The sequence below is a fragment of the Diplotaxodon limnothrissa genome, linkage group LG19, assembly GCF_057381915.1.
Source record: "Diplotaxodon limnothrissa isolate DT_005_m linkage group LG19, D_limnothrissa_male_GT1.1, whole genome shotgun sequence".
In the NCBI taxonomy this organism is placed as follows: domain Eukaryota; kingdom Metazoa; phylum Chordata; class Actinopteri; order Cichliformes; family Cichlidae; genus Diplotaxodon; species Diplotaxodon limnothrissa.
In genome coordinates, this window is record NC_140614.1 from 31,309,020 (window position 1) to 31,328,649 (window position 19,630).

The following is a 19,630-nucleotide window of genomic DNA, read 5'->3' on the forward strand; positions in this document are numbered from 1 at the left end:
CCTACCTAGAGATGGAAAGCTTAGCACCATAACTAGAAAGAATGTTCAAACGAGCCACTACTGGTGCTGAAAATTTGGTAAAAAGCATCCCTGTGATGACAGTTAATGACTGAAATGCAGACTTCATTCATGGAACTGAAGAAGTTTAAATAAACATGAGTTTGAACTATTTTGGTAAAGAGAATATTTCATACATCCCTCACCTTTGTCACAATTATGCTGCCTTAGCACACTCAGAAATTAGTTTTTGAATGTGAAATATACGATTCATTAAATATTCTCAGACACTGTTTTCCCTCTGCAGATGTGCTCTCTCTTTATTTAGATTGTTTCTGACATTTACATTTGTCTTAGAAACTGTTTTTCAAAAGTTATGATTTTTAGAGGAACATATTCTAACTCTTTTAAAGAAGTAAACTGATAATATCATGCGCTGTACACGTGATGGACAGCAGCTACTCTGTCAGGCCTAAAATGAATAACAGGAAGCAGCCACAAAATTCACTTATTATCCCTTCAGATGCTCACCAACATGCTTGATCTCGTTTCTAAATTATCCAGTAACCCAGTTAAGTTGAAGTCTTATATAATTCAAATATTCCAGAAATATGTTATTAGCCTTCCAAAATATTTTCTACAGTTAAAAATACTGACTAAAGTATAAATAATGACTTTGACTCTCTATTTATCATCTTTCCTTTTGTACACAGGCTGCTAAAAGAAACAGGTTATTAAAGCTGCAGTTTTAATTGTTACCAGGCACAAGTGTTTCTTAATGTGTTCATCAGCAGATGAGGTGTAAACAGACATACTGGTATAATATTGTGTTAATAATGTAAAACACTGTAAGTCTGTATATATTTTAGATGAACAATTTACTGTAGCATTGCTGTAGATAAATACAGGGTACACATATGGGCATAACAGTTTTAAACAGCAGTTTACTTTATATAAATGTGCTGAATAATGCTTTTTCATGTTAGCTGTAAGATTTGCTAATATGCTAAAAGGTTTATTAAATGCTTACAGAGATTTGTCTGATAGCAACTTGTGTTTATGTAAGATTGTGATGCATTATTGCAGATATTTTAGCTCAGTGGTTTTGGTGCTTTTTCACAAATCCATTTCATTTGGGCATCACATTTAACGTCGTTCCAGCTCTTGTAGAAGTTTGCTTTGGGATACAACGCTGCACAGTCCTCATTGTTGATATCATTTGGCTCTCCATCATTCCAGTACCTGAAGCAAACGACAAGTTACACTGCTGAGACAGGATTTCCTTTCACGCGATTCACATTAATTGTTATTCACCTTTTATCTTATTCGTGTAATTTATCCTTCAGGAGGACAAACACAACTGACCGCTGATTTACACAAGTTTCACCGTGTGTATACGTTTAATCAGGCCTCCTCCTGACATTCTTTTGTTATTTCAAAAAATGATTACCTTGATATTAATTGTGTTTTAACTTTTGTACAGTTCTTTGTTGCTTTTATGTCTTCAAAAAGAACTATATAAACTTTACTTTACGTACTTTTCATTCTTAATGTGAAATTTCCAGCAAATCTTACATTACATGCTACATTAAATGAAAAGATGCACAGTATTCAAAGACCAAGAAGAAGTTTTTGTATATCTGTATGTGGAGAATGGACTAAGTGTATAATTAAAACAAAATGAAAACATAAAAAAGTAGAAGTACGAATGTATATGTTCATCTGTTGTATTCTATTTAACCAATTTAGCGTAGCAGGGGGACTGGAGCCTATCCCAGCCACCGTAGGCGGAAAAGGCCGGGTACACCCTTTTGGCTGTAGTAATGTAGATTGTTGTTTTGCATTGTGCATTGCATATTGCATTACATATGTATGTGCATATAGAGATGTGTATTTGTATGTATGCATATATGTGCATATATGTCATTGCTGTACATATAGATGATATTGAGCTGATAATTTTAATTGCATCAAAGGGATTGGATTAAATAAGTTTATAATGCCTCCTAACTCATGCTAGCAGGTAAAATAAGCTGTGTAGTGTTGTTGGAGACAACTCAATGTACAGTACACTTTTGTTGTTTATGTTTATATTTCTTCATGTTTGAAATGAAAGCAGTCATTTTAAATGACACTGAACTCTTACCCTTCAGCAAGTAATGTTCCATCCCACCATTTCCAAGTCCCTTCCTCATGGACGTCTCTCAGTCCGATCCAGAAGCCCATTGGGGGATGAGGCGTATCTTGATGATTTATTCTTCTGCTTATCCAATCCAGAAACTCAGGGTCTCTGTGAGGCATCCAAGGTCTCACACGGCGAGGAACGTCAGACTCCCAGACCAGGTCATGAGTTTGTCTCGGGGCAGCTTGATGATTTCTCAAATAATTGACTGTTGAGTTCTAACGAAAAAAGAAACAAAACCAAAGATAAATTTTCAGAAATCTGCATGAACACCGCTCCACAGAAATACTAACAAACCTCTTCATCTTGGCTGTCTATGATTATAAGATCTCCTCCCTGCAGCTGACAGAAATCTCTGGATTCCTTCCATGTTTTGAATTCATTTGACTTCAAGGGGAAGTAGTAACATACAGAGTTCATTAAAATCCATCCTGCAGGACAGTGTTTGCAGCCATCGCCTGTTTCCAAAAGAAAATACCACCATTATAGAAAATTATGAAACAAATCATTATGCTTTTACAATTGTATCATATACAGAAACAATGAAACCGGTCTTACTAAGCATTGATAAGCGTGTTCTCATGGCTTCAATTTCCTTTGTAACTTTTTCCATCTGACTTTTATAGTCATTGCTTCGTTTTGTCTGGTGTTCAAGCTCCCAGTTGGTTTGTGTCTGACGGCTCATCTCACTGTCCAGCTGCTTCCTGGCATCCTTCATGGTTTCCACTGCAGTCTTGTAAGTATCCTGGAGGTTGATGAGCTCTTTGCTGATGCGTTTGGTATCATCGAGGGTGAGGTGAGTGTCTGTGAGTTTGTTATCTGCAATTGTTGAATACGGTTACTGTTAGATTTGTATTGTTGATTGTCATTTATGCTTAGAAATATTTACTTATATATGCTTAGAGTTTTGTAATTAGTTGTAGATTGGTAGAGGTTTTGATCCTTGATAGTCTGCAAACTTTGTGTGTATTAGACAGCACTTTGGGAGCATGAGAGGTCATACCGTGTCTTATTGTTTTATGGTAGGATTAACGTAGTTGCGTCTGTTCTAGTCTAAGTGCTCTTTGTTTAGATGAACTGCAGGACTTCCTCACCGTGTTATCTAGGATGAACCATCTAGGGTGAGGGGGAGGCTACCCTCTTCCTGACCAAGGATGTTTGACCCTTTGATCAGCAGGCCACACACACACACACACACACACACACACACACACACACACACACACACACACACACACACACAGGCAAGGTACTCTTTGTGTGTATGTAGACGTCATATGTTAATGAACTTATGCATATTCATGTAACCTCAATAAAAGAACAGTGGTACGGGAGAACGGACGAGAGCAACTGGGGTCAAGCGAAGGAACGGCGTCTGTCCGGTTCTCTCCCGTGCACGAGAAACATGAAGAAGCTTGCCTACTTGTGTCTTGCTTTGCAGTGTAATTATATTGTCTTCAACGTTCCAGCGGATGGGTTCAAGCTACAAACCTATCAGTTACTTTTCTTATTCTTAAGTAACAATATTATAAATCAGGTGGTTTGACAACATTGTACATCATCAGTTTTATTTAGAAATGTTATTGTAGATTTCCAAGATTTGTACAAATCATTGTAGCATCAGTACAATGAATCAATAAGCAGGCTGATAGCAAATTACTCACCTCAGTACATTTAGTCACAGACAGACACATTTTCCCTGTAACTGTGCCTTCGCTCTAACTTTTGTTGAAAATGTGATTTATGTGATGATTTTGCCTAATAGTAAACAGAAATATTTGTCTTTTTCAACATCCTTAGAAATGTTGTTCAACAGCTATCACCAAATGGAGCACTCTAAACTCTGCACTGGAAAAATATCCCTTACTTCACCTGTGATCACACATTTTGGTTTTCCAGTGCAAAGGCAGCTGGCAGAGGAATGGCCAAGGAAAGGAAAGACCTCACTGAGCGAAAAAGATGAGGACAAAAGCTTCAGTGCAGCTGGTCTCAGGGGATGAAGCAAAAAGCCTGATCAACTTAGCAAGGTGAGTTTAATGTTATGATTTATTTTACTTTTTGATGGTATGTTCAATGTATGTTACTTGAATTATACAATGCTCAAGTCATTTTCCACCTCAAGTTTCTCAATATTAAACCTTGTAGCTTTATTCATTTTATTTTTGGCTTAAAAGTAAACAAGAGCAACAAAAAAAACCTAACTTTTTAAAATTCTTTCTGTTCCTCTTTTTTCCTCTGAACACATCCTGACCAGGCTCAATGAGACGGGGGAAGTAAACAGCGATACATTCACCCAGACTGCTGATGTTCCTGTATGAACTGAAAAACTTTGAACATCCAAGAAAAAGCTGAGGTTATTTTCTTTACAGCTCATATGGATCTTGATTGACTGAACATTCAGACTTTATTCAGGACTTTGCTACGGGGAGAGAGGTACCAACATGTGTGAGCACATGTGTACACACACACACACAGCATCTCACTTCATGCTTGCCCTTCCCCTAGGCTCTTGTGTCACTCAGCAGTTTGTCGTATTAATGTCTTATTTGTTGAAATTTACAGTCCATGAGCACAAGCAGGGATTTTTGCTTGACCTCATTCTCAGAGGCCTCGCTAATATTTAATGGTCATGAAATATGTCAAACTTGCCCTCCAGTCAGGGGAGGTTTCCCCCTGTCTATGGGATATACGTGCCAGGGTCTGTTAGGACTGACCCCAACCTTGGAATCACATATTATTTTTGTTTTTTTGTCTTGTTTTGTTTTTTCTTTGTCCGATTCTGGACGATTGTGGTTGTTTATTATTTGGGTTGTTAAAGGGAGTTTACCAGTTGATAAATTAATTAAGTCTGGATATTTTATTTCGGATAAATGACTACTAGAGGAATTAAGGTTATATCTTTTAATGTGAATGGGCTCACGAATCCCATTAAACGAAGTCGAATCTTGAATAAAATGAAGAAAGATCGAGCGCAGATAGTATATTTACAAGAGACACACTTGAATAATAATGAACATGAAAAACTCAGGAGGATGGGTTTTACAAATATGTTCTCCTCAGCGTATGAATCAGGCCGCAGACGGGGCGTGGTAATCTTGATTTCCAGGGCACTGAACTTTGAAAAGTCATTTGAACTTAAAGATAAGGATGGGAGATTTATACTGGTACGGGGAACAGTTGATGGTAATCAGGTTACTCTAATGAATGTGTACGCCCCACCAGGAAGTGACCTAAGTTTTTTTAAGTACATTGTTAACATAATGGTGACAGAAACTCAAGGCCCTTTAATTTGCGGCGGTGATCTGAATATACGCCTACAACCGGACCTAGATAGCTCTAAAAGAAAGAAGCCGGGATCGAGTACATTATATAAAAGAATCTCAGCACTGTTCGATGAGGTGGGTTTAATTGATGTATGGAGAAATCGCTTTCCTACAAGGAGGGATTACTCTCATTTTTCAGCCCCACACTCACTTTACACGAGGATAGATTATTTTTTAATGTTTGGAAGAGATAGGGATAAAATCTTAACATGCGAGATGGGCTTGATAGATATAAGTGATCACGCACCGCTGTACCTAACGATTGATATGAATGTACACCCAAAAGTTTCAATTTGGAGATTGAATTCATCCCTGCTTAAAGATGTAGAATTTAGGAAAGTAATAAAGGCAGAGCTCAAAGATTACCTTGAAATTAATGATAATGGGGAGGTTTTACCCCCGATACTATGGGACGCATTAAAAGCTGTTATGAGGGGGAAGATTATAGCATTTGCCTCCTTCCAAAAAAAAGCAAGAGAGAAAAAAATGGAAGATTTACAAGCGATTCAAAAACAATTAGAAAGTGAGCACAAACATAAGCCTTCAGCGGGCACCTTGCAGAAACTAACAATGATTAGAAATGAAATAAATACGCAGAGTATACAGACGATAAAGAGAAAATTGTTATATTTGAAACAGAAACATTATGATGGAGGATCGCAATCAATGAAAATTTTAGCATGGAAACTTAAGAAGAAGATAGCGGAGAATACTGTAACTAAAATCAAACACCCAGAGACGGGGAATATAATGACTCATCCTTGCAAGATACAAAACGCCTTTGAGTCATTTTATAAAACATTATATGCGGGAGTCCCAGGGGGGGCTGAACACGAAATGGACAACTTCCTGAACTCTTTATGCCTACCAAGCTTTAACGAGGAACAAAATAAAACGATGATAGCGGAGGTGACGGAAGCTGAACTTATGAATGCCATCAATAGGCTGAAATCAAATAAGTCACCAGGCTCCGATGGTTACACCGCGGAGTGGTATCGGGAATTCAAACAGGACTTGATCCCTACACTACTTACTACTTTTAACTGTGTGTTAAAAACAGCGCAAATTCCACCGAGTTGGAAGGAGGCAATTATTTCGGCTATTCCGAAAGAAGGGAAAGACAAAATGGAGTGTGGCTCATATAGACCTATTTCTGTCCTTAACATAGATTATAGATTGTTTACTTCGATAATGGCCAGGAGAATGGAAGAATTTTTACCTGACTTAATTAGCAATGATCAAACGGGGTTTATAAGACGACGACAGACCCAGGATAATATACGTAGAACTCTTCATGTAATACATCAGATACAGACATCTAAGAGTACAGCCATGCTTATGAGTATTGATGCAGAAAAAGCCTTTGATTCTGTAAATTGGGACTTTCTATATAAAGTCCTGGATAAATTCGGCTTACATAAGGGAATTGTTGATACGGTGAGGGCACTATACACTAACCCCACCGCAAGAATTAAAGTTAATGGTTCTCTCTCAAATAGCTTCGTTCTGCAGAGAGGAAATAAACAAGGCTGTGCTTGGTCCCCGCTCCTGTTTGCATTGTACTTAGAACCCTTGGCACAATCAATTAGACGAAATAAAGACATTAAGGGGATCACTATTGCAGGACAGGAACACAAGCTCGCTTGTTATGCGGATGACATATTGATCTATTTAGATCAGCCCACTAACTCCTTGCCTTCGCTGATGAATCTGTGTCAAAAATTTGGGAAACTCTCTGGATATAAAATTAATATGTCTAAAACTCAAATTCTCAGCTATAACTACAACCCCCCAGCTCACATGGTTGTTCAATATCCAATGAATTGGCAAGCACAATCATTGAAATATCTAGGAGTTGTTATTCCCAAGGATTTAACTAAACTATCTGAGGAGAATTTTGGTTCTCTACAAAGGAGAATAGTGGGTGATATTAGGCGATGGAACATGATCCCCTTTCTTTCTTTACACTCACGAGTTGAATCTATTAAAATGAACATCTTGCCAAGAATATTATATTTATTCCAAACACTACCAATATCCATTGATCCAAGTCGTTTCAATGAATGGGATAAAATAATATCGCGGTTTATATGGGGGGGGGGGAAGCGGCCGAGGGTTTGTTTTAAAACTTTACAATTACATAAGAAGGTGGGAGGATGGGGGTTGCCATCACTAAAAAATTATTATCGGGCTGCTCAGTTGAAAACGGTGGTTAATTGGTGTGATACAAGCTACCAAGCACACTGGAAGACTATAGAGGAGAATATGTTTTCCTCCCCAATACAAGCTGTCCTGATGGACTCGAATATTCGAAAATATATTGACAAGATTCATAACCCCTGGGTGTCGTGCACACTTAATATATGGAGAAAAGTCGTGAAAGAATTCAAACTTGAACAGGATTTGGCTTTATTCAAATGGTATGCATATGATTCTGACTTTGCCCCGAATAAATTGGACTCACGTTTTAAAAGCTGGCCTGCTAAAGGGTTATCTACATATGATAGTTTGATAAAGGATGGGAACCTTATTAGTTTTGACACGCTGAAACAGAGACACAATCTAGAAAAACAGGATTTTTTTCGATACTTGCAAATAAGACACTATATAAAGACAACAATCGGTCAGATGTCAAATACTAACGTGGAATTGGTAACTTTATTTAGACAGGCGTACAGTGGGGATGTTGACACAAGACTCATTTTTTTTTGGTACAATTTTTTTATGAATAAGCTTCCACACTCAACTGATTATGTGAAGATGTTATGGGAAAAGGAGGGAGGGATGTGTATTTCTAGGGAAGAATGGACTCAGATGTGGGAATGGCAATGGAGGAGTACTTCCTCCAAAAGCTGGAGGGAGTTCGGATGGAAAACTCTGATAAGGTTCTTTATCACTCCATGTCAAAAGGCTCACTATGATGGGAATCCTCCCGTGTGCTGGCGAAACTGTGGATACCAAGGAGCCCATCACACCCATATTATGTGGGACTGTCCTGTGCTACGGACTTACTGGAAAGACATTCATGGTATATTACAAGGCATTTTTAACTGTACATTCCCTCAGGATATGAAGACAATTTTTTTTGGCTGTATACCGCAGAACTGGTCCAAAAATGACATATGTCTGTTAAGAGCTTTATTGGTTGCAAGTAAGAAATGTATAACAAAGAAATGGTCCTCGCAAGACATACCGACTTTGTCATTATGGTGGGAAATTACGTTAGAGATATATAGGATGGAGGAAGTAACAGCTCATGTTAATGACAGGATGGCCTGGTTCCATCTGTGCTGGGATAAGTGGGTCCAATACGTTAATACCTATAAACCGAATTTTCTCTTTAAAGCTTGAAACCACCAATTTAGTTAATTGTTTACTCCCGACAGAGCTTTCTCCTTTTATTTTATATATATATAATTTTTTTTCCTTTTTTTTTTCTTTCTCTTTCTCTTTATCTGTCTTACTGTCATGGTCCTGAGTCTGAGGACTCAGTGTTTTGTGTTCCTTATGCTTTTGTTCATTCAGAGTGTCATGGTCCTGAGTCTGAGGACTCAGTGTTTTGTGTTCCTTATGCTTTTGTTCATTCAGAGTGTGTATTCTGTTGTGATTTTGCCATTTGTTAGGTTTCTGTTCTTTGCCTGCCTGCTTCCACTTCTCTGTGTTCCCTCTGTCTGTCCATGGTGTTATTGTGTCTGCTCATGAGTCTGCCTGTCAAGTTCAGTGCCCGGTCTGGTTCTCTGTGTCTGTTAGTTTCCTGTTTTATTCTGAAAGTTCATGTCTCATGTCAGTGTGTTCAGTTTTACCTCTCCCCTGTCTCGTTAGCCTTATTTCTCCCAGCTGTGTTGCCCTCCTGTCTCGCATCCCCTGATTACTGGTGTGTGTATTTAAGCCCTGTGTGTTCTCCTGCCTGTTGCCGGTTCGTCTGTGTAACTCCGCATCAGTCTGTGTTCCTCGGTGTCCTGCGCGGCTCTCTGCCTCTCACCCCTTTCTGGTACCCTCTCAGGTTTGTCATTTAGCTTTCCCAGTTTAGGTCTTTTGTTTTGTCTTCTCTCTTGCCTGTTTTGCCCTCTCACTATTGTGTAAATAAACATCACCAGCATTATTATCTACTGCCTGCGTTTTGGGTCCTTTCTCCCTCCTTTCCCACACGGCTCGCCTCGGCAGCCGTGACAGTACGAACCGGCCACTATGGACCCAGCGGCAGTCAACCCGCCCAAGGAGCTCCGGGAGGACATTTTGTACTCAGTGGACAAATTAATTAACCTATGGCTGGAGCATGAGGGGAGAGAATTCCGCCAAAGCATAGCGGTTCGGCTTCAGCGTTTACTTTTTGGTCTCCCCTGGTTGCTCAGCTCACTTCACCCGCTCATACAGGATTTCGTTCTGAACGAGCTTCATCTTCTTCCCCCTGCTACCACCCACCCAGCAACACATGCTTCACTCCCCGACCCGACGGAGAGCGTCCTGCCCGGCCCGTCGGTCCAGCCTTCAAATGGGGATCAGCACTCACGCCGTCGACACCCCTCGCCACAGTCGGACCCCAGGATATCAGAGCAGCCGACTGTGGTGAGTAGGAAGGATAACAGTTCCAATTCGTACCTTGAGACTTTTTCTTCCGGGATTGTTCGGGGTGTGTCAGTGGGAGCTAATTCGCGAAGCCTACCTACCTTCGTGGTAACCGATCTCTCCCAGGTTGGCATTTTTAAGACTTCAGTAAAAGCAAAGGGCTGTTGTTCTTCTGAAACTGTTAAACCCGTGTCAGCCAACCCAGGGTCTGCTAAAACTGTGACATATAACCCAGAGACCATTAACACTAGCTCTGATAATACTAGGTCCGCTTATTCATTTGAACCGCGGCCTCAAGCTCAGTTAGCCGCACGGCCTCAGGCTCAGTTAGCCGCACGGCCTCAGGCTCAGGTAGCCGCACGGCCTCAAGCTCAGTCTCCAACTCCACCACCGTTGTCATCACAACCCCTATGTCAGTCACCCTCAGTTCTGCCTCCTGTTCAGCAGCCACCAGCCCTGCATCCTGTATCAGTTGTTCCACCTGTAAAACAATATAAGTCTATTCTACCCGAAAGACACAGCTCCTCGCCCATCCACTCCAAGCAGAGAGACACATTTAACAATACTGTTTTCGTTCCTCAAAAGCTGGCCCGATTAGAGACATTTACTACCTCCAGGGTCTCCCCAGAGTCCGAGTTACAACCCGCAGTTGACTCTGGACCCCTGGAGGCTAAGGAGTCAGCCGAGGACTGCACCCAACTGTTGCTTCCTGAGCCTAATCTATGTGTTGCTCAGCCCCAGTCAGCATCAATGCTGCCAGAGGCCCGTGTGCCTGCTGGTCCTGTTCTGTCCCTGCCAGAGGCCCGTGTGCCTGCTGGTCCTGTTGCGTTCCTGCCAGAGGCCCGTGTGCCTGCTGGTCCTGTTCTGTCCCTGCCAGAGGCCCGTGTGCCTGCTGGTCCTGTTCTGTCCCTGCCAGAGGCCCGTGTGCCTGCTGGTCCTGTAGTGTTCCTGCCAGAGGTCTCCGCACCTGCTGGTTCCATTCTGTGTGTGCCAGGGGCTCCAGTGCCCACTGGTTCTGAGACTGTTTTTGCTGGGGGGCCCGAGGAGCCCGTCCAGCCTCCTTCCTCGTCAGCTGGGGGGCCCGAGGAGCCCGTCCAGCCTCCTTCCTCGTCAGCTGGGGGGCCCGAGGAGCCCGTCCAGCCACCAGCTGCTCCAGCTGCAGCCTCTGTGTTTCCACCCACGCCAGCTGCAGCCTCTGTGTCATCCTCCACGCCGTTGCCTGGTCCGGATTCAGCATCCTCAGCGTCGCCTGGTCCAGCCTCCGTGTCTTCATCCTCACCTGGTCCAGCCACTGCTTCATCCTCGTCTGGTCCAGCCTCTGCTGCCTCGTCTGGTCCAGCCTCTGCTGCCTCGTCTGGTCCAGCCTCTGCTGCCTCGTCTGGTCCAGCCTCTGCTGCCTCGTCTGGTCCAGCCTCTGCTGCCTCGTCTGGTCCAGCCTCTGCTGCCTCGTCTGGTCCAGCCTCTGCTGCCTCGTCTGGTCCAGCCTCTGCTGCCTCGTCTGGTCCAGCCTCTGCTGCCTCGTCTGGTCCAGCCTCTGCTGCCTCGTCTGGTCCAGCCTCTGCTGCCTCGTCTGGTCCAGCCTCTGCTGCCTCGTCTGGTCCAGCCTCTGCTGCCTCGTCTGGTCCAGCCTCTGCTGCCTCGTCTGGTCCAGCCTCTGCTGCCTCGTCTGGTCCAGCCTCTGCTGCCTCGTCTGGTCCAGCCTCTGCTGCCTCGTCTGGTCCAGCCTCTGCTGCCTCGTCTGGTCCAGCCTCTGCTGCCTCGTCTGGTCCAGCCTCTGCTGCCTCGTCTGGTCCAGCCTCTGCTGCCTCGTCTGGTCCAGCCTCTGCTGCCTCGTCTGGTCCAGCCTCTGCTGCCTCGTCTGGTCCAGCCTCTGCTGCCTCGTCTGGTCCAGCCTCTGCTGCCTCGTCTGGTCCAGCCTCTGCTGCCTCGTCTGGTCCAGCCTCTGCTGCCTCGTCTGGTCCAGCCTCTGCTGCCTCGTCTGGTCCAGCCTCTGCTGCCTCGTCTGGTCCAGCCTCTGCTGCCTCGTCTGGTCCAGCCTCTGCTGCCTCGTCTGGTCCAGCCTCTGCTGCCTCGTCTGGTCCAGCCTCTGCTGCCTCGTCTGGTCCAGCCTCTGCTGCCTCGTCTGGTCCAGCCTCTGCTGCCTCGTCTGGTCCAGCCTCTGCTGCCTCGTCTGGTCCAGCCTCTGCTGCCTCGTCTGGTCCAGCCTCTGCTGCCTCGTCTGGTCCAGCCTCTGCTGCCTCGTCTGGTCCAGCCTCTGCTGCCTCGTCTGGTCCAGCCTCTGCTGCCTCGTCTGGTCCAGCCTCTGCTGCCTCGTCTGGTCCAGCCTCTGCTGCCTCGTCTGGTCCAGCCTCTGCTGCCTCGTCTGGTCCAGCCTCTGCTGCCTCGTCTGGTCCAGCCTCTGCTGCCTCGTCTGGTCCAGCCTCTGCTGCCTCGTCTGGTCCAGCCTCTGCTGCCTCGTCTGGTCCAGCCTCTGCTGCCTCGTCTGGTCCAGCCTCTGCTGCCTCGTCTGGTCCAGCCTCTGCTGCCTCGTCTGGTCCAGCCTCTGCTGCCTCGTCTGGTCCAGCCTCTGCTGCCTCGTCTGGTCCAGCCTCTGCTGCCTCGTCTGGTCCAGCCTCTGCTGCCTCGTCTGGTCCAGCCTCTGCTGCCTCGTCTGGTCCAGCCTCTGCTGCCTCGTCTGGTCCAGCCTCTGCTGCCTCGTCTGGTCCAGCCTCTGCTGCCTCGTCTGGTCCAGCCTCTGCTGCCTCGTCTGGTCCAGCCTCTGCTGCCTCGTCTGGTCCAGCCTCTGCTGCCTCGTCTGGTCCAGCCTCTGCTGCCTCGTCTGGTCCAGCCTCTGCTGCCTCGTCTGGTCCAGCCTCTGCTGCCTCGTCTGGTCCAGCCTCTGCTGCCTCGTCTGGTCCAGCCTCTGCTGCCTCGTCTGGTCCAGCCTCTGCTGCCTCGTCTGGTCCAGCCTCTGCTGCCTCGTCTGGTCCAGCCTCTGCTGCCTCGTCTGGTCCAGCCTCTGCTGCCTCGTCTGGTCCAGCCTCTGCTGCCTCGTCTGGTCCAGCCTCTGCTGCCTCGTCTGGTCCAGCCTCTGCTGCCTCGTCTGGTCCAGCCTCTGCTGCCTCGTCTGGTCCAGCCTCTGCTGCCTCGTCTGGTCCAGCCTCTGCTGCCTCGTCTGGTCCAGCCTCTGCTGCCTCGTCTGGTCCAGCCTCTGCTGCCTCGTCTGGTCCAGCCTCTGCTGCCTCGTCTGGTCCAGCCTCTGCTGCCTCGTCTGGTCCAGCCTCTGCTGCCTCGTCTGGTCCAGCCTCTGCTGCCTCGTCTGGTCCAGCCTCTGCTGCCTCGTCTGGTCCAGCCTCTGCTGCCTCGTCTGGTCCAGCCTCTGCTGCCTCGTCTGGTCCAGCCTCTGCTGCCTCGTCTGGTCCAGCCTCTGCTGCCTCGTCTGGTCCAGCCTCTGCTGCCTCGTCTGGTCCAGCCTCTGCTGCCTCGTCTGGTCCAGCCTCTGCTGCCTCGTCTGGTCCAGCCTCTGCTGCCTCGTCTGGTCCAGCCTCTGCTGCCTCGTCTGGTCCAGCCTCTGCTGCCTCGTCTGGTCCAGCCTCTGCTGCCTCGTCTGGTCCAGCCTCTGCTGCCTCGTCTGGTCCAGCCTCTGCTGCCTCGTCTGGTCCAGCCTCTGCTGCCTCGTCTGGTCCAGCCTCTGCTGCCTCGTCTGGTCCAGCCTCTGCTGCCTCGTCTGGTCCAGCCTCTGCTGCCTCGTCTGGTCCAGCCTCTGCTGCCTCGTCTGGTCCAGCCTCTGCTGCCTCGTCTGGTCCAGCCTCTGCTGCCTCGTCTGGTCCAGCCTCTGCTGCCTCGTCTGGTCCAGCCTCTGCTGCCTCGTCTGGTCCAGCCTCTGCTGCCTCGTCTGGTCCAGCCTCTGCTGCCTCGTCTGGTCCAGCCTCTGCTGCCTCGTCTGGTCCAGCCTCTGCTGCCTCGTCTGGTCCAGCCTCTGCTGCCTCGTCTGGTCCAGCCTCTGCTGCCTCGTCTGGTCCAGCCTCTGCTGCCTCGTCTGGTCCAGCCTCTGCTGCCTCGTCTGGTCCAGCCTCTGCTGCCTCGTCTGGTCCAGCCTCTGCTGCCTCGTCTGGTCCAGCCTCTGCTGCCTCGTCTGGTCCAGCCTCTGCTGCCTCGTCTGGTCCAGCCTCTGCTGCCTCGTCTGGTCCAGCCTCTGCTGCCTCGTCTGGTCCAGCCTCTGCTGCCTCGTCTGGTCCAGCCTCTGCTGCCTCGTCTGGTCCAGCCTCTGCTGCCTCGTCTGGTCCAGCCTCTGCTGCCTCGTCTGGTCCAGCCTCTGCTGCCTCGTCTGGTCCAGCCTCTGCTGCCTCGTCTGGTCCAGCCTCTGCTGCCTCGTCTGGTCCAGCCTCTGCTGCCTCGTCTGGTCCAGCCTCTGCTGCCTCGTCTGGTCCAGCCTCTGCTGCCTCGTCTGGTCCAGCCTCTGCTGCCTCGTCTGGTCCAGCCTCTGCTGCCTCGTCTGGTCCAGCCTCTGCTGCCTCGTCTGGTCCAGCCTCTGCTGCCTCGTCTGGTCCAGCCTCTGCTGCCTCGTCTGGTCCAGCCTCTGCTGCCTCGTCTGGTCCAGCCTCTGCTGCCTCGTCTGGTCCAGCCTCTGCTGCCTCGTCTGGTCCAGCCTCTGCTGCCTCGTCTGGTCCAGCCTCTGCTGCCTCGTCTGGTCCAGCCTCTGCTGCCTCGTCTGGTCCAGCCTCTGCTGCCTCGTCTGGTCCAGCCTCTGCTGCCTCGTCTGGTCCAGCCTCTGCTGCCTCGTCTGGTCCAGCCTCTGCTGCCTCGTCTGGTCCAGCCTCTGCTGCCTCGTCTGGTCCAGCCTCTGCTGCCTCGTCTGGTCCAGCCTCTGCTGCCTCGTCTGGTCCAGCCTCTGCTGCCTCGTCTGGTCCAGCCTCTGCTGCCTCGTCTGGTCCAGCCTCTGCTGCCTCGTCTGGTCCAGCCTCTGCTGCCTCGTCTGGTCCAGCCTCTGCTGCCTCGTCTGGTCCAGCCTCTGCTGCCTCGTCTGGTCCAGCCTCTGCTGCCTCGTCTGGTCCAGCCTCTGCTGCCTCGTCTGGTCCAGCCTCTGCTGCCTCGTCTGGTCCAGCCTCTGCTGCCTCGTCTGGTCCAGCCTCTGCTGCCTCGTCTGGTCCAGCCTCTGCTGCCTCGTCTGGTCCAGCCTCTGCTGCCTCGTCTGGTCCAGCCTCTGCTGCCTCGTCTGGTCCAGCCTCTGCTGCCTCGTCTGGTCCAGCCTCTGCTGCCTCGTCTGGTCCAGCCTCTGCTGCCTCGTCTGGTCCAGCCTCTGCTGCCTCGTCTGGTCCAGCCTCTGCTGCCTCGTCTGGTCCAGCCTCTGCTGCCTCGTCTGGTCCAGCCTCTGCTGCCTCGTCTGGTCCAGCCTCTGCTGCCTCGTCTGGTCCAGCCTCTGCTGCCTCGTCTGGTCCAGCCTCTGCTGCCTCGTCTGGTCCAGCCTCTGCTGCCTCGTCTGGTCCAGCCTCTGCTGCCTCGTCTGGTCCAGCCTCTGCTGCCTCGTCTGGTCCAGCCTCTGCTGCCTCGTCTGGTCCAGCCTCTGCTGCCTCGTCTGGTCCAGCCTCTGCTGCCTCGTCTGGTCCAGCCTCTGCTGCCTCGTCTGGTCCAGCCTCTGCTGCCTCGTCTGGTCCAGCCTCTGCTGCCTCGTCTGGTCCAGCCTCTGCTGCCTCGTCTGGTCCAGCCTCTGCTGCCTCGTCTGGTCCAGCCTCCGCTGCCTCGTCTGGTCCAGCCTCCGCTGCCTCGTCTGGTCCAGCCTCCGCTGCCTCGTCTGGTGCTGCAGGGGCCACGCAGCCCTCAGGTCCCCTACTACCACCTCCACATCGTCGGTCATCTGCCAGGCCGCTTGTTGGGCATCTCCGCCACTGTGGACGCCCTCCTGAACGCCGCCACTACCTTCCACGTGGCCGGCCTCCGGACTTGTTTCCACATCGCTGTTGCCGTCCGCACGGTCGGCCCCCAGAACTGTTTCCACACCACTGCCTACTGCGTGGCCGGCCTCCGGACCTGCCCCACTGCTGCTGCCTTTCACGCGGTCGGCCCCCGGAACTGAACTGTTTTGGCCTCCGGGTCGGCCCCCTGACCTTGTCCGTCTGGGCCTTTTCGGACTGTGTCCCTCCGTCCTGGACCCCCACCGCCCGCCCTGGTCGGGTCGTTTTCTGTTTTTTTTGGTTTCGTGGGGTTTTTTTTTTTTGGCTTTGGTCTGTTTTTGTATTTCTGTTGGGCTGTCTGGTGCCAGCCCTTGAGGGGGGGGTACTGTCATGGTCCTGAGTCTGAGGACTCAGTGTTTTGTGTTCCTTATGCTTTTGTTCATTCAGAGTGTCATGGTCCTGAGTCTGAGGACTCAGTGTTTTGTGTTCCTTATGCTTTTGTTCATTCAGAGTGTGTATTCTGTTGTGATTTTGCCATTTGTTAGGTTTCTGTTCTTTGCCTGCCTGCTTCCACTTCTCTGTGTTCCCTCTGTCTGTCCATGGTGTTGTGTCTGCTCATGAGTCTGCCTGTCAAGTTCAGTGTCCGGTCTGGTTCTCTGTGTCTGTTAGTTTCCTGTTTTATTCTGAAAGTTCATGTCTCATGTCAGTGTGTTCAGTTTTACCTCTCCCCTGTCTCGTTAGCCTTATTTCTCCCAGCTGTGTTGCCCTCCTGTCTCGCATCCCCTGATTACTGGTGTGTGTATTTAAGCCCTGTGTGTTCTCCTGCCTGTTGCCGGTTCGTCTGTGTAACTCCGCATCAGTCTGTGTTCCTCGGTGTCCTGCGCGGCTCTCTGCCTCTCACCCCTTTCTGGTACCCTCTCAGGTTTGTCATTTAGCTTTCCCAGTTTAGGTCTTTTGTTTTGTCTTCTCTCTTGCCTGTTTTGCCCTCTCACTATTGTGTAAATAAACATCACCAGCATTATTATCTACTGCCTGCGTTTTGGGTCCTTTCTCCCTCCTTTCCCACACGGCTCGCCTCGGCAGCCGTGACACTTTCTTTCTTCTCGTTTTGTTTCGTTTTTCTCTTGTAAACTGTGTTAATTAATGCCTGTAATCATCTTTATGAGGTAATATTGTAGAAATAAAGAATATATAAAAAAAAAAAAGAAATATGTCAAACTTTTCTCCATCCCTAAAGTTAAACAGCTGAGAGCATCTTTAGCGCAGCAGAGAAAAAGATGTGCACCTTGAACCAGAGTTTAAGTGATCCATTTAAGTGACCCTTATGCCTTTGCTGCTGATGAAAAGTTTTCATCAGAAGAAACACTTCTAATTGTACTTTGCTCCTCACTGTCTTTGAAAGGTAAGCGTAGACAAAACAAATCCAGTAGATGCAGTCTATCTGGAAGTTTAGTATAGTAATCTGTCTTTTTTGTTTTAATGTTTTATTTTGTGTTTTATTTATTATATGGGGGGGAAAGTCCTGTCAGCCTTGTGCTGAGAGGGCTGCAGTCATCGATCTTTTTTTTCTAATAAACCTAAATCACAGGATCACTGATCTGTTCAGTTTTATTCATGTAGCACCGCTTAGCTGTCAACAACTCTCATCTCAAGTCACTTCATATTGTAAGGTAGAGATCCTACAGTGTTAATCTAGGATAAAGTAGTCTCGGCTTCATTGATGAAGTAAATGCAATGATTCAACAGACAAGAATAGAAACCACAGCTTAACAATTTGGCTGATGCAAAGAACCACGAGGCAGTGATTCCAGCTTAAATGTATTCTGGATATTGTTAAATATTCTTACATTTTTTGTTAATGTTTGCCAGGTATCCTGTTTAAAGACAACACTTTGAAGTCACTTCCATGTCTTTACATGAGGACAAACTCATTTCAAGGAAAATAAAAATGCTCAAATTTTAAAGATTGTAAATTATTGTTTAGTCATTTTATGAGGAGATGGATGCCGGCATATTTTAGTACAGTTTTGGAATTGACGAGAATAAAAAGAAAAGAATAAAAACCAATTTTGTTGTGTACTAAAACAAACAAACAAACAAACAAAAAACAGAAGGTGTTCTGGCAGAAAAATTATCAGGACTTTTTTCAGTTTTTCTGAAGTTTTTTCTTTTTTTGGACTATTGGCAAAGTTTGATAACCATTTGCTAAATTGCAAAAAAGAAATTATTTAATAATGAAAACATTTCTGTGCACTATAACTCATAATGACTTACAGTGGATCCCCAGGCCAACATTCAGTATCAGAAGAACAGCAGCAAGAAGCGCCAGGCACGCTGCAGCCAGTCTGTGGCGTCTCCCAGGACTCATAGTGAACATGGACACTAGACAGGCAGAACATTATGAATTTTCAACTTAAACGCAGGTAACACACATATAACTTGGTTTAAGCTTTAAAAGAGTAAAATGTGATCATTTTAGGATTTAATATTACTGTTTACTAGTAGTTTATTTAACATCTGCTCTGTACTCTTTATTTATGATTAGAAAAATCCTGTTAGAGCATGTAAACCTTACACGTAGTTGTCTCAGATCATCAGGTCCTGTCATTATATCTTAACTCTGTAAAACCTACTTCAATCAAAAGAATCAGAAACCTGACTATGGGAGTGCAATGAATAAAAATTTGAATTATTATACCTTGTATCCTGTTAGACTGATGGTAAGGAGGATACTCTTCCTTGTGCAAATCGTCTTCATAGACAAGTGTCTGAAAACCACCATTTGTCTCCTCCATTCTCACTGTTCAGTCTAAATCAGTCATATGTCAGTGCATTTAAGCAACAATCTGTCACAGATTGTGACGCCTACTGCTGAGGTCATCAACAATCAGTTCCAGTGAAATCTGCTGTCTGTAAAAACAAAGAGGGAAGTGATAGATGTTATTAATGTGTGGGTTCCACAATTACTTTCCAGATACACGGGATGTGCATCTGCTGATCTCTTTGAGAGAATTCAAAGAATTTGTCCAAATCACAGCTGAAGGAACCCTCATCAGTGTTCAGTTGAATTTTATTTATATAATCAAATGTCACAAGAACAGTAGCTTCAAGGCACTTTATATTGTAAGCTATAGACCGCACAATAATAAGAGAAACTCCAACTATCATACAAGCCCCTGTGAGCAAGGGCTTTGGCGACAGTGGGAAGGGAAAACTCCCTTTTAACAGGAATAAACCTCCATCAGAACCAGGCTCAAGAGGGGCAGTCATCTGTTGGTGAGGAGAGGGAGACAGGACTGTGGAGCGAGTTGTTAATAATAAATCATTATTAAATGCAGAGAGGTGTATAAATACATGCTGAAGGAAAGGGAGTGAGAACTCAGTGCATCGTGGGAAGCTCCCAGCAGCCTGTTTCTACAGCAGCATAACTAAGGGAGGATTTAGAGTCACCTGATCCAGCCCAAACTATAAGCTTTGTCAAAACAAGTCTTAAGACTAATCTTCAAAGCAGAGAGGGTGTCTGCCTCCTGAATCAAAGCTGGGAGCTGGTTCCACAGAAGAGTGGCCTGAAAACTGAAGGCTCTGCCTCCCATTCCACACATTTAAATATCCTGGTAACATGAGAGCGAATTGCTGCAGTGGGGAGATATGGTACTATAAGATCTTTAAAATCATATAGAGCCTGATTATAC

The 19,630-nt window shown here is 47.3% G+C and overlaps 1 protein-coding gene across 1 annotated transcript; it reads right to left on the reverse strand.

The window, feature by feature from the left end:
- Positions 1-1,088: 1,088 nt before the first annotated feature.
- Positions 1,089-18,733, reverse strand: LOC146612555 (uncharacterized). Its single transcript, XM_085343265.1, has 6 exons — positions 18,637-18,733; positions 18,213-18,320; positions 2,738-2,998; positions 2,477-2,637; positions 2,144-2,397; positions 1,089-1,239 (listed from the first exon to the last, which is right to left on the reverse strand). Exons 1-6 carry the CDS (start codon positions 18,731-18,733, stop codon positions 1,089-1,091), a joined length of 1,032 nt encoding a protein of 343 aa, XP_085199391.1.
- Between the last annotated feature and the right edge of the window lie 897 nt (positions 18,734-19,630).

Bases quoted from the DNA above. Each gene is read 5' to 3' on its own strand.
- LOC146612555 (XM_085343265.1), bottom strand. From the start codon at position 18,733: ATGGAGGAGACAAATGGTGGTTTTCAGACACTTGTCTATGAAGACGAT. The intron at 2,999-18,212 runs GTAAGTCATTAT...CAACAATTGCAG, and splicing joins TGTTGGCCTGGGGATCCACT to ATAACAAACTCACAGACACT. The intron at 2,638-2,737 runs GTAAGACCGGTT...TTTTGGAAACAG, and splicing joins AACACGCTTATCAATGCTTA to GCGATGGCTGCAAACACTGT.